The sequence below is a fragment of the Calidris pugnax genome, unplaced genomic scaffold (assembly GCF_001431845.1).
Source record: "Calidris pugnax isolate Ruff unplaced genomic scaffold, ASM143184v1 scaffold349, whole genome shotgun sequence".
Taxonomy (NCBI): domain Eukaryota; kingdom Metazoa; phylum Chordata; class Aves; order Charadriiformes; family Scolopacidae; genus Calidris; species Calidris pugnax.
The window spans coordinates 1,210,463-1,224,148 of NW_015091088.1; the positions used below are offsets into that span (position 1 = coordinate 1,210,463).

At 37.5% G+C, this 13,686-nt stretch overlaps 1 protein-coding gene across 2 annotated transcripts in view; it reads left to right on the plus strand.

Annotated features, from left to right (window-relative positions):
• Nucleotides 1–124: 124 nt before the first annotated feature.
• Nucleotides 125–13,686, plus strand: part of PDS5A (PDS5 cohesin associated factor A) — a 75,959-nt gene continuing 62,397 nt past the window's right edge. For both annotated transcript variants that reach the window (XM_014957778.1, XM_014957780.1), the window contains exon 1: nt 125–291. In XM_014957778.1, the coding sequence (XP_014813264.1) occupies nt 172–291 (120 nt within the window). In that variant the 5' untranslated portion in view covers nt 125–171. The remainder of the gene's footprint in view (nt 292–13,686) is intronic.

Here is a 13,686-nt window from a genome sequence, read left to right on the forward strand (position 1 = left end):
GCGGGGGAGAGGGGGCGATCGGCGGGGCCTTCTGCGAATTGAGGGTGAGAAATGGGGGAAAAAAAAGAGGGGTTAGAAAGTCGTTTCCATTCTGCTGAACTTTTGTTTTCTGACCGATAGAGGCCGGTAGAGGACTGTGGAGAAGGAAAGTTTATCACCAGCAGCGCCAGGATGGACTTCCCTGCTACCCAACCAAAACCTGCTGCCGATGGTAAAATCATCTACTATCCTCCTGGAGTGAAGGAGATTACCGACAAAATTACCAACGATGAGGTAGTTAAACGGTTAAAGGTGAGCAATCCTGACCACTGTCCCCTTCCCTGCAACTTTTGCTCCTTAAGGTAAACATTTCATCACGGGAAAGGAGAACTGCCAGAGAACTGTTTCCTTGTCACAGTTGAAATGTCTCCTCCTCTCCTGCAGACCTTTATGGGAATATCACTTCCTTACTTTTCCGTAAAAGAGGAGGAGTCGTTTTTATAATTTGTGGATGTACTCGTGTGAGTTCTCTCAAAGCCAGAGTTGATACATTAAATTGCTAATTAGTGTGTGAAATACATCCACAGTTTTGGAAGAGGTCTGAATTGGAATCATAAGTTATAATTGCATGATATGTTAGCGAAAATTTGTGTTGGTTTCTGTGGGTTCCAGCACTTTGAGCAAGTGTAGTTGAGCAGGGGAAACAAGAAGATCTAGTTAAGGATATTCGTGACTGAAAAGATAGCACTGTTCACAGACAGCAAAGATGAATTTCTGGAGTTTGTAGATGGAATTTTGAAATTGTTTTATGTGTAAAACCTGTCTCAGATTTTGCAATTTGAGATAATACATACCATTTCTTTCCTATTCAGTATAACTGGTGCTTGGCAAAGTTGCAAAATTTTCGTAAGCAAAAGGGACTGTTATAAAAGCGTCTTCTCTGCTTGCTTGACAGCATCCTAGGGGACTGTGAGGCTTATCTCTGTTTTTTATTTTTTTTGATCCCTTTTTCCACTGGTAACATGAAATGCTACTGTGATACGGTAGTTTTATTTCTTAACTCTATGCTGAAAATACAGAATAAAGTGGAGCATTGACCAAATATTGGCACAGCTCGTTTGTTAATGCCATGGTCTTTGGACCAGAAAGTTGTCATAACCTGGGATTTGGTCCTGTGCCCAGGGTGGAGATGTAGTAATAATTTTTTAGAGATTGGAAATACTCTCTCATCTGATGATCTGATTCCCATCACAACAGTGACTTCACAAAGATTGAAAAATAGAAATCATGGTCTTGGCTAGTCAGTCAGTAGACTGAAAAATGTCTTACCTATAAATATGAAGAGAATGTAGGCTTTGTGCTTTGCTTTCAAAGCAGCAAGGCACGTGTCAGTTGTTTCTTTGAAAACAAGCCTTGTTGTCCAACTACAGTTTTGAAAATTACTGAATGGACAAGTCCAGTGTAGTATTTTCAAAACTCCAGTGCAACATTGGCAGTTACAGGAGAAGATCCCGCAGTTTTGATTGTTTGGACAGGGACCTTAAATCAAAGTCTGTGTGGATTGGGGAAGCGTGCGGTTTTTGAGGCGCTCATTGAAATGGGTATTTTATTTTGTCCCAGTTGGAGAACTTGCAATGGTGAGCTTGCCATTCCTAGATAATAGGAGTAATAGAATTTCAAAGTCATATATACATGTTTTGCCAAATTCACATGTGTGTTGGACACAATTTTCAGCCTAAAAGCAGATTTTTTTTTCTTTCTGTTTTCATTTCTTTTCATTTTTTTATGAACTACTGTTAAGGAATTCAGATGACCTCGAGACTGTAGACTAACTTTAAATGGAAACAAATACTTTGCCTAGTGGTCCTGTTATCACTGAAATAAGAGACGAAGACTTTTCTTATGTTATTGGTGCTGCTTAATCTGAATTTGAGGAATGTTTTTGGTCAGGTATTGGCTTTACTGAAGTATCAAGAAAATCGGAAGTACTGCACACTTTAGAACTAAACTTACACATATTTCTTTCTTTATGTTTTTGTATAGATTATATATATAATCTTTATTTATCAAATCAAAATCTTTATATCAACTTGATTTATAAAAAAAAAAATATCACTTTGGCATGTGGAATATTATGATGTGCATGGGATGGAAATGCCTGAAAAAGTTTTGTTCAATTAAAAGATAACTTTTCACAACTTTAAATATAATTTAATGTTAAAAGCCAGCTTTAGCAGAATGTACAAATTCAGGCATAAATCAGTCCTTGAAACTGTAGGGTTTTGGCTGCCTTCTTGGATATGCATGATCTAAAGATGCTCTTTGTGTCTTACAGAAGATGTGTGTGTAAATTGCTGTTTTGGCCACCAGGTTTGGGTCAGTTCCTGTAAATTTTTGTTCTTCTGGCTTATTGAAGTCATGGTCAACTTAATTGGTTGCAAATTTGTGTCCTTATTAGCAACTTTTCTGATATCACATCTGTATTTTTGTGTCCAGACCTCTTCTCGTAATGAAGGCTTTTCTTATTATTGGAACTTGAGACGTTCTGGGCACCTGTCCCAGAGTGCCTGAGCAGCAGCTTTTGTGCCAAGGACTTTTAAAAAGAATGTTTTTCTATCCTTTCCCTCCTTCTGCTTGGGGTTGTGGGTAATAAAATGTAGGCCAGATTACAGGGCTTTGATATATCTGTATGATAACATTAGCACTGTCCTGAAAATGGAAGTATTTTAAAATCAACCTTCTGGGCAAAGTGGAAAGGAAGAGCCTCTGGATTGCATATGTATGATGAATGAAACACCAGTTCAGGTGCCTAATGGAGTCAAAGGTGGTTTCTGGTGTGTTAGATTACATTGACGGGTCGGCGCCTTCTTGGAGTGGGACAGTACGCAATATTTCATTTCAGTTATTGAAGAAGTGATTTTAAGTGTGGTGTGCTATGACTGGGGACAATGCCCATTTAATAGATCCAATTAGGTTTAACCAAACTAGGCAGCTGGCGTGTAGCAGAGAGTTGAGGCTTTGTTGAGACTTTTTACTGTACTTTGACTACGAAATTATTTTTTTTTAATGTGTAATGTTCCTCTTAACAGTGCAACTGTTACTTAGCGATTGGTTTCAGGGCCATAAGTCAAATGCTTGTCAATTTAGTAAGGCTTGTGTGGAGAGGTGATAACTTTTATTTAACCAAGCGATAGAAGCAGAAAACAGCAAACAATTTTAAGGTGCCAAAACCGTCCCTTCTTCAGTTCCAAATCAAGCCAGCAACTAAATACAAGTCAAGAACAATTGTACCAGCAATATTATATTTCTTCCTGTAAGATAGTTGAAGGTTGAAAGAAGTTTTAGAAACTTGGTATCTGCTTTGCTGCAAAGCTTCTCTATGATTATTGATATTTTTTCAAAAGTGACTGTATGTTACTGACTTGTCAAACTCCATACTTGTATACTGTTGTCAGTAAATATTACATCTCAGATACAACCTTCTTCGGTCACAAGAGAATATTTTGATGTCATTTATGTATAACTTTGTCATTGTTATGAAAAAGTGAGATTAATAGTACTATATTAAATTGTCAGATATACTAAAAATAGCCCCATCAATCCAAAATGGATAGAGTTTCTCTGAGACTGACTTTGTAGGCAAAACCAGAACTGCCACTGAAGGAAGTTGCTCTCTCTGCTGCTTGTCCCAACCTCTGTTCTGTACCCTCTCAACAAGCCAAAACGGGTGGGTTAAAACTTGTGAGGAAAAAAACACCAAACCTGTGTTAATTTTAGCCTGAATAATTTTCTTGCCGATTTATCATGAGAGCTCACAAATGCTTGTGCTGGCATAGGAGAAAAAGCAACTTTTTTCTGTGGCAGTCCTGCCTTAGAGTGTTGGAGGAACTTCAGAGTCGATTTGAATGTGAAAGTCAGCAAATGTTTTATCTCTTGAGATGGTTTTGCAGAAACAATGCGAAAGTCCCCCTCTCTATCTCGCCTGCTAGATGTTTTAAGTAAAAGAAATAATGCACGATGACTAGTTCAGATACAGCTTTGTACCAACAACTGTACAGGTTGGTAAAATGTATGACAAGTCTGTAGAAAAAAAAGGAAAAGAATTATAGTGCAGTGTTTTATTTTACCTATAGATATCAGTGTAAGCAATGCTAATTAATAAAATCTGTAAGTGTGACACTAAAGATAAAAAGTACCAAAAAAAAAAAAGAAGTTTCTGAAACCTTCCGAAGGAAAAGGAGTGATAAATTAGTTTCAGCATAAAGGTTTTTAACAAAGGTTTAAGGCAGTATAAAAACCTGTCTTTGTGGAATTAAGAATTTTATAGGTTAGAATTTATTGAGGGCAGTATAGTTCTTTATCACAGGGGTTAATATTCTGTTTTCTGATTTATTTTTTTGTTTTGGGGAGTGATTTTCCTTTTGTTTTTCAGTCAGACCAGTAGTCTTGTTGCTTTTCCTGTGGTGACAGTCTGGCAAGGCATTTTCTGTGAAGGTTTTGATTTCCACACCCCCTTCCACCCTCTCCCCGATTCTCCCCCTGCCACCCCACCCCAAGGCCTAGTTTGTGAGCCTCTGGAGAAGTTAGCACTCCTAGTGTGCCTTGAGGTCTTCCTTATCTTGTCGCATGGCATTTCTTAGTTATCTGATATGTATTTGTGCCAGAGTGAAATAAACACTCCCTCTCCTTCTTCCCATTGTCTTTCTGCCTGTTCCTCTGATGATTAGATGTTGGCCTCTGTTGTGTGTTTATCTCTGGAAGGTTATCCTCACATCAATAGAAAATAGTTAATGCTAATAATTTATCGTATTACACACAGGTGGATTTTAGGCATCTGTTACATAATGTTAAAATAAAGAAAGGTTGCTTTTTTGCTACTGAAATGTTTTAGAGTAGGCTGGGGGTATGTGAGAGCAAAAAAAAGTTAATGGCCACTCTCTGAGTTTGTGTAGTTAGATGGACCTTTGATCTTACCTGGCTATACTTAAGTAGTTATTTTGACAGAAAGTAAAAAATAAAAATTAGAGTATCATCTGGGAGAAGAAAATCTATTTTTATGTTGTGTCATACACTAGAATTTGGTATGCTTGAGGGGAAAAGGTGTATATATATAAAGTATGTTGGATTCTATTAGTTAATAAATACCATTTGCTGGCAAGACTTAGATAACATGGGTATTTTCATGGCTTCAACCTCCAACTTGCATGTGCTTACATGCTTACATTTAAGAATTATAAGTAGTTTTGTGGGGGTCATATAGCCAGGTTACAGAAATGATCTGCAGTTAATTATTCTAACAATTTTAAAACTTCCATTAATTGTATTTAACTGCAGACTGCAGTTTGCAATGTTCTTGAGCTATTGCTGGCCACATAAGCCTAAAGCCAAATTTCTAATTTGATTTTGCTCATAGTTTAATCTTTTTAATTAGTTTGACTCTTGTAACAATCAAGTTTTTCATTAACTAGGACAGGCCACTAGTCAGAGAAGAAGAAATCTTGTTCTGATTTTTTTTTTTTTTTTCCAATGGAATATTAGCTGTTTGCTTTGGAAATGTCCCAATTTGATCAATCCTTAGAGAAATAGACCATGTAAGCTCACCCAGTTCACCCAGATGTTACTTAATTTCAAATTGATTGATGATGAGATCCTTTGTTTTTGTATCTGATATTTTTCTTTTGTTACAAGTGCATCAGTAATTAATGGCAGTTCACATGTACAATCTTATTCTAATGGTTTCCTGGCAACAAGAAGATAAATATATTGTGAAAGAAAAGAAGCCCTAATTTGAAAGGGGGAAAAGTAGAGGGTGCTGAATTAGGAATGGTAACTTCTGGTGATTAAACACCGAAACAGACAGACTAGTTGATAAGTCCTTATGCCCTCATATATTCTGTTATAAACCTCAAAGAATTACTCGTTTATTCTTGTGCTAATGCTTTTTTGTGAGGTGAGGGCATGATGTTAATCACAGTTTAAAAGATGGGGAACTGAAGAGCTACTGAAAGGAAAAAAAACACCAAACCCAAACACAAGACAGACAAGCTGGCTTTGTATGCCTGATTTGGCATTTCTAAAATGTGAGTTCTGAAGTGACTGTGCATTCTGTTGTATTTTATGTGTTCAGACCACAAGTTCCTTTGATTTCAGTTATATTTCTGAGTGCCTAGCACTTTTCTAAACCAGGCCTCGTCATCTCTGCTTAAGAACCCAGAAAATGACAAACATTTTCTGTGAAAACTTTGTTATAGGCTGTTTAATAGGAATCTTACAGAAACTTTATAATAGGTGGGAGGCAAGCATGCAAGTCTTCAGGCTTAACTGTTTTAAAATGTGGCATAGAATATTCATTTCCTTCAATATTTTCTTTCAGTTACAGTCTTCCAGCTTCAGTAAATAAGAAAGTTGGCCTTTGGGCGCTATGTTCATCTACCAAACAACCTTGATTAACTTCAGAGCAAGTCTTTTCTGTGGACTGAATGAAGTAATGGCTTCAAGTTTTTGTTGTTTGTTGTTGTTTGCTTGTTTTTTTTTTTCATTAAGGAAAAAGAAAAGTATGTAATCACTTACCAAATACCATATTAATATTAGGACTGAGGAGACTGACTAGATGTTTGAGAAGTATAGGATTGTTTACCTTGGAAAAGAGGTAAGAGTTGTTGTGATAAAAGCATACAAAATAACAAATGACAGATAGTAAATTAGGAATTTCTGGACTTCTGCCCTTCCCTCTCCTGAAGAAAGAGCATTAATTGAAATTGAAACTTTAAAAATTGTCGAAATTTAAATATTTCTTAGGGTTGTACTGGAAGGTTGCGGCAGTTGAGAGGTGAACTGATGTTGTATTTAGCATGTGACATGCTTTAATCATATAAATCACTAACTTTAGGTGGGTGTGCCTGTCTGTATTTTTATGGTATAATGTAGGAGAGTTCCTGTGTGTTCAAATATTTTAACTAAAGTTTGGATATAAAATCCTTGACATATCACTGCATTCTTATGAGGAGTTTGTATGCATAAGTTTGCAAAACAGCAGGAGCCTTAGCTATGCTCAAAGACTCATAAACGAAGTGTTAATCTCACAACAGCGCTGTGAAGTGAAAGAAGAATTATCCCTTGGTTTGCAGACAGTAATATGGAGATGATTGATGGGAAGGGAAATCAAACATCATTTGAGGTTACTTTTCTCCCTTGTTTACTTGAATATCAATTCATACTATTTTGTCTGCTTAGTACCTATGTGCATCTTTCGCTACCAAAAACAACAGACAAAATAATCAGCAGATGATTCGTTTGCAGTACATATTATAGCCGTTTTGGTAGTTAAAGAAACCAAACTTTTGTCTAGTCCCCAGTCTATGTTAAACATTGTTTGTGTATGAAATTTTTCCAGACTGCAATATCTTCTTAATTACCATTGTTACCTAGAAATCTAAAACACATGCTTATTATTGGTGTCACTCAAAGCAGTGCGTGTTTGCTGGCTCTGCAGCTGCAGTAAACTAATGAACTGTATTCCCACTGCTGTGCTGACATCAGAATTTGGCTGTTGCAAAGATGTCTTAAGCATGATGAAGTACTGTTAAAGGTAAACAAAGATAAAATTGGCACAAAGTATGTTCTTGCTTAGAAAGAGAGGTTGAAAACTTTGTTGGTACCTAGATAGCATGGGATAGCCTAAACAAATGTTTTATTTATGTGAGACAGATGATACATACTTATCTGATGGAGTTGTCAGAGCTTGCAGTGTTAGGATCAGTTTTGCAGGCTCAGTGGGGAGAAAAATCCATTCAAATTTACTGTGAAGACTGGTCAGCCTTTTTAATATCTTAGTTACTCTCAAGTGAGTTCCTAGTTCTTTCTAGTCGTGCAGTAATATTACCTAATCTCAATGGTACTCTGTTGTCTTTCATGAATACAGCCTGTCACCTTTTGCTGAAACACTATCTGGTGTAGTCTTTAGCAATTTTACTATATTATGTTTTCAGTGTTGTATTTTAATGCCTTATGGTAGGAATTATGACATCTATCTCTAGGAGATTTATCAATATTTTCCAAATTGTTGAAGCAGAGAAAAAGTTTTGTGCTGGCAAAATAGATTCATAAACATTAAAGAGACATATGTCTTTTTATTGACAAATAATTTTTTGGACTGATACCTATATTGAAGATTAAGAGAGAAGGAGAAAACATTTTAAAAGTTTTCCCCCACCCCCTTCTTTGTTGGCTACAGCACCTGACTGAAAAATGCAAACACTTAAAAAAAAAAAAAAAGAGTTACATTGGTGTTTAGTAGTATTAGCATTTGTTTGCAGTCATTAAAGAATTCCCTTTCCTCTGCAGTTGTAGTCTCTGTCTTTCTTATGGCTTTCTGTGGAAATAACCTGATTGACCATAGCTTGAGATCTGCAGGTTTACAATATTTTTTTTACTATTGTGTAACTACTGATCTTTAAACTATTTTTATTACTGCATCGAACATGAGAGATCATCAAAAGACCAACTTCAAACTTGTACTTATGAAAAACTTATTACCATAGTTTTAAGTGCCTTAGAATTAATCTCTCAAAATTGAAAAAAAACCATATTTGCGTTTTTCAGTTTACTTTATATATGTGATAGTGCTTCATCTGGATAAATGCTTTTAGCTTGCTTTTCTAATGAAATGAGGGTTTTATCTGATCATCCAGTCTAATTTCTTTATTACTGGTCTTCCCTGAAGTTACGTTCTGTTCAAAACTTGCTGGCAGCTGGGGAAAGGTTTCAGAGATGCAAGGTTTGTCTGATCGGTGCCGAGCAGAATAGAGATGTGCAAATTCTGTTTATACGAAGCAAAATGGACCAGTGCTGTTAAATGTCTCAAGAGGTAGCAGCCCATGTGCTAGCTGGGATAAATTCAACTAATTCCCACGCGGGTGTTTCAAATGTTGGGGGGGATGTGCTCCCTCCCATCTCCCAGTTCTCCAGGCAGGGCACCCAGAGGGGAGCGGGCAGGTAGTGCCGGAGGATGAGTGAGGGATGAAGGAGGGAGTGAGTTGGCCGCTCTCTGGGAGGAGAGTGATGGGGAACAGATCTGTTGGAAACCAGCCATCGTTAATTTTGCTGCTTATGATAAAACTCATTTCATATAGCAGCAGTAAAGGAGATAAACAGCTACAATCAAGCACAAAAAACTTCTAAAATATGCCCTTTACGCACAGGTTGTGCATGATATTTGAAAATATTAGTAATTTTTTAACTTTAATTGATTTTTAACTTTAATTGATGTTTTTTAACAACTGAAAATGATACCTGCATTCCTTGATCATACTGATGAAAATTGCTTATGCGATATGCTGTTAAACAACCCAAACCACTCAAAAGTAGCTAAAAATCTCAAAAGATGATCACTAAGCTCTTTAGTTACTGTTTTCTATGGGTTTTTTTCTTACAGTTTGGTTTTTTTCTGCTTATTTTAGCTGCTTAGAATCATGATGGGGTTGCAAATGCTGAAGCAAAATGTGTGCAGTGCAAGCAGAGTTGAACTTTGGAAGTACTTAATGTAACGAAAATTTGCCTTATGAAGGTGTCATAGCATGGATGTGAAAATAAGTTTGTTAAAATAAGTTGTTCCTTAAAAACAAAGCACCCTGATTGACTTTACTTGTGTTACCAATTTAATGAAAGGAAAATGCTGTTGGATATTTCCGTTTAAAATTTTTAATCTACTTTCAGATAGCGTAGTCAAAGTAGGGTAAATCCTGTTATTTTAATATCATTTTGTGTTTTAACTGTGTTCTTCTGTTAATATTTGAAAATATATACATGTACTTAATTATCGAAAATGCAGTAATGGTTCATAATAAATGATTGAAATTTAATCAAACCACATGCATAATTTAGTAGGGAATTATTTGAAATTAAATTTTGAGGATGAGGAATATAGAAATTGTTCTTTTCTTGTGATTTAAAAGAGTAAAACCTGATACTTGGTCACTTAACTCCCACTGACTGCAGTGCCTTTCTGTCAGTTTTAGTCCTGATGTCCTAAAGGATATAATTTTTCTTTACATGTTTGTTTACATGAAACAATGAAGAGAAATCATACAGAAATTTTGCCCCTTTGCACAATGGTGAGCAATTGTAGGATAAGTGAAGGGAAGTTTAATTCTTAAGATGTTGCAGTAATAAGAATGAAATAAAGTAAATTCAGTACTTACTTTTGGTGGTGGAAACGGAATTCAGCGTTCTGCAAGGAGGTGGGAAATATTTGAGTTTTGACAGGTGGTTCTTTCTTAGCACTGAGTTGCTGCAGAGTTAACATTAATTTGCTTACGAAGCAAAACAAAGAACTGCAAGTCAACTTTGAAAATACGTGTTTATTTAAATACCTTAGTCATCCTTTGTAAATGTAGTTGGCATGCGGCAATATTTCTGAAAAACTTCTATTCCGTCTCTCCTCTAAAGCTCCCACTTCTGCTATCACCAGTAAAATTCCAGTGGCAAGAAAAGAGGTACTGTTTTTTGCTTCTGTGAAGTCAGTAAATAAAGGTCTAGGAGTTGCATTTGTGAGCTGTTAGTGACATTTCTTAGAAAATGTATGTGGAATATGAAAGTAGGTATAACTCTGCAGCCGAAGGTAAATTGCAATATCTGGAAATACGATTTCAGCTTTGTCCCAGTTGGAACTGGTAGTCTAGACTGCTGTAAAGTCATGAGAATTTTGCTTTAGGAAATGGGAAGGTTCACCACATACTAAAACTATATCTTTGTAGAATATACACGCATTGGTACAACTGGAAGTAGGTCGGTAGAAAGCCTGTTAAGTTGTTAAAAAAATCTCTTTGAACTAGGAGTGGAAACCAAGTTAAAGGCTGTTTCTAAACCTCAGCTGGGAAAGCAGAGGTGGCAAGTAATGTTTTCCAAAATTATGCTCTTTCAGTCTTAGCTTTTGTTTCCCTTTAAAGGTTAAAACACCTTCAGTCAGATTACAAAGTAAAAAGGCTGCCATTTAATTTTGTTTCATTTTGACGTCTTTGCCTGTTGTTCTTAGTTTAGGCTTTTGTGCAAATCGGAGGGTTTTGACTGAGTTGGGTTTGTTACGTGGATTAAAGCGTTCTCATCCCGGTGCTGCAGCTCCGTGTGCCCCTCTCTTTCTGATGCCAAAATTAGTTTCTGATACCCATATACATTTGTGAGGAGGGAGTTCTCCACTACGTTTTATCTGGCAGCGAAGCTGGTTTGAGAGACGTCTTCAGGGACAATCTCGGGCGGGCTCTGCCTCCTGAGAAATCGTACTGTGGAGCTGTGCCCTAATTCACACCGTCTTGAGACTTCCGAGTCACTCCGACTTCAAGTCTGTATGTGGGCTGTGATGAGTTTAAGTTTCTGTATGCTATCTGATTTAACGCCTGTCAGCACTTTGGGTAAAAGCCCGGCATCACGCAGCATCCCCGTAAAATTAATTTTAAAACTAACCGATTGCCTCAAAATTTTATAAATTAGGAAAACGTTAATTGCAAACATTTTTAGAAGGCTTCTTGAAGGGTTTTCATGCTGCTTTTCATCATCTTTATCAATCTTCTGCTTGAAAACAAAACTATGGGCAAAAATAATTTCCTCAGGAAGGTGAAAAGGTTGAGTGGTAAGTAATGACAGGTTGGTTCTGCAGAGTGCTGTAAGTCAGTTTAATAATCTGAGCTGACCTGCGTAGCAGGTATTTTAACATAGTCAAAAGCAAGTTAAGTTTATCTGAAAAATAATACGAAAACAGCAAGTCCTCTTTACAGAGTGCCAGAGTTGTGTTTTGGAAGCTTGTCAACCTGCCACTGTTGTACCTGACTACTTTGAGTACTCTTAAGTTGACACTGCAACTGAAGGAAACGGTTACTCATCTTCACTGCTGCTGCCATTGCTGGTTAGGGAGAGTTACAATTCAAAGTTGTTTGCCTTATTTGAGTCAGCAACCTCTCAAAGTCATAGAAACAAATCAAGTTTGTGAAGAGTAAGAGGAGGAAAGTGAAAAATAGAGGCAAGGAGGGGGAAAGTAGTATAGATGGAAAAAATGGAGTTGCTCGACCAGTAGCTGGAGGCTCACCCTGCATCAGACCCTGGTGTGCCTCGCTCTGCTGGGATGTGTGGAAGCACGAACACCAAAGCCAGCCCTTGGAGCCAGTGAAGGACTCTTGCCTGCTTCTGGGCCATCCTTTTCCTCACACCAGCCCATGTTTGTCAGCAGCCTGCAGGACACAGGATTGTGGAAGTGATCCTATTCAAAAACATGTATTTTTTTCCAGGTGGGTTTTCATTTGGATCAATGTAACTTACGCAGGCCTTCTCATTGTGCCAGCATAAGCTGTATTACAGTCTTGGGATGGCAGAGCTGTGACTTGCAGTGACAGCTTCATTTGGGACACTGCATTCATTGGGTTTGACCTTACTAAATTCACTTAAAGATTCATTAAACTTCACCCTAAGATTCGGCTGAAGCAGTCCAACCCACCCCTGTGTGTTTTTACAGCCATGTAGTGAGCTGGTTCAAGAATCATATCTATCTGAAAAGTAGCCTGGCCAGAAAAACAGATTTTTCAGTAGTGTCACTCATCAGTCGCAAGTGTGCTGGGGTGATGGAGGGACAGGTCTGACAGATTTAGGTTGACTCAGGCTGCTGTAAAACTGCACCCTAAGAAATGCTCCAAACATCCCCCACCCCCAAAAATGCAGTGAGGCAGTATCTGTATATGAAATGAAGTGTGTCCCTTGTTTGAGAGAGCTGCAAATGTATGTGCAGTGAACGATGCACTACCCTCCTGCGTCTGAAAAAGAAACTGAGGTCCAGAGGGGGACAGTCTCTGGTTAGAAACAATTAAAATCAGTGCCGCCATTATACCCAAATGTGCAGATTGTGCTGGTGCCAGGACTTTTGAACTAATGTGAATTTTGTAGAATTCACGATGAATTTTCTAATGTTTTAGCTGACTGGCTGTTGTAATAGATCATAGCATTCAAATTGAAAGCAATCAAATGATTGCTTTCAAAATAAATTGATGTATTGGAATTCAGAATTGGTGTGGTAGTATTTAATGAGAGGTACTTTGATACGCAACTCTTTTCTCTATGACTGTTTGTTTCCTGTTTTTTCCCCCTTATTGTCTTTCTCATTTGTACAAAAGAAAGAATTTGAGGTTTCGGTGTTTTTCAGGCCTCCCTAAGCCCAATGGCTCACCGTTCCGTACCAGTATTATGGTTATGAGATGTGGGCTTTTGATGTTCAGACTGGTCTTTTCCTGTTCTGCAGTCCAAACTACTGAGTCTGGTGCTGTGGCTTGAACAGGCGGTACAGGCCAGTGCTTGCAAACAGATTTGTCTTCATGCCAGCTCTCATTCTTGTTTTTTTCCCCTCCTAACGCCCGCTGTAGTTGATTGTTCTTTAAACAAAGACTTGCACTAACTTACAGGATGTATATCTGTCTGTAGGGGAGTATGTGTGTGCGTACGTATGCATACACAGAAACAAGTCTTTCCAGGTAATTACACATTCAAAAAAAATCATGTATCACAGCAGATAGGCACCATAAATAACTTTCTTCCCCTCAAGCATGAACTGATAAATTGCAAATAGTATAATATTTTTTTTTTGTATCATCCCAAAGCCAGCATTATTAACACTCCACAGGGCTCAAGGAGCTTACACTTTTGTGGTGGTGTGTGTATTGAAATTCTGTAGTT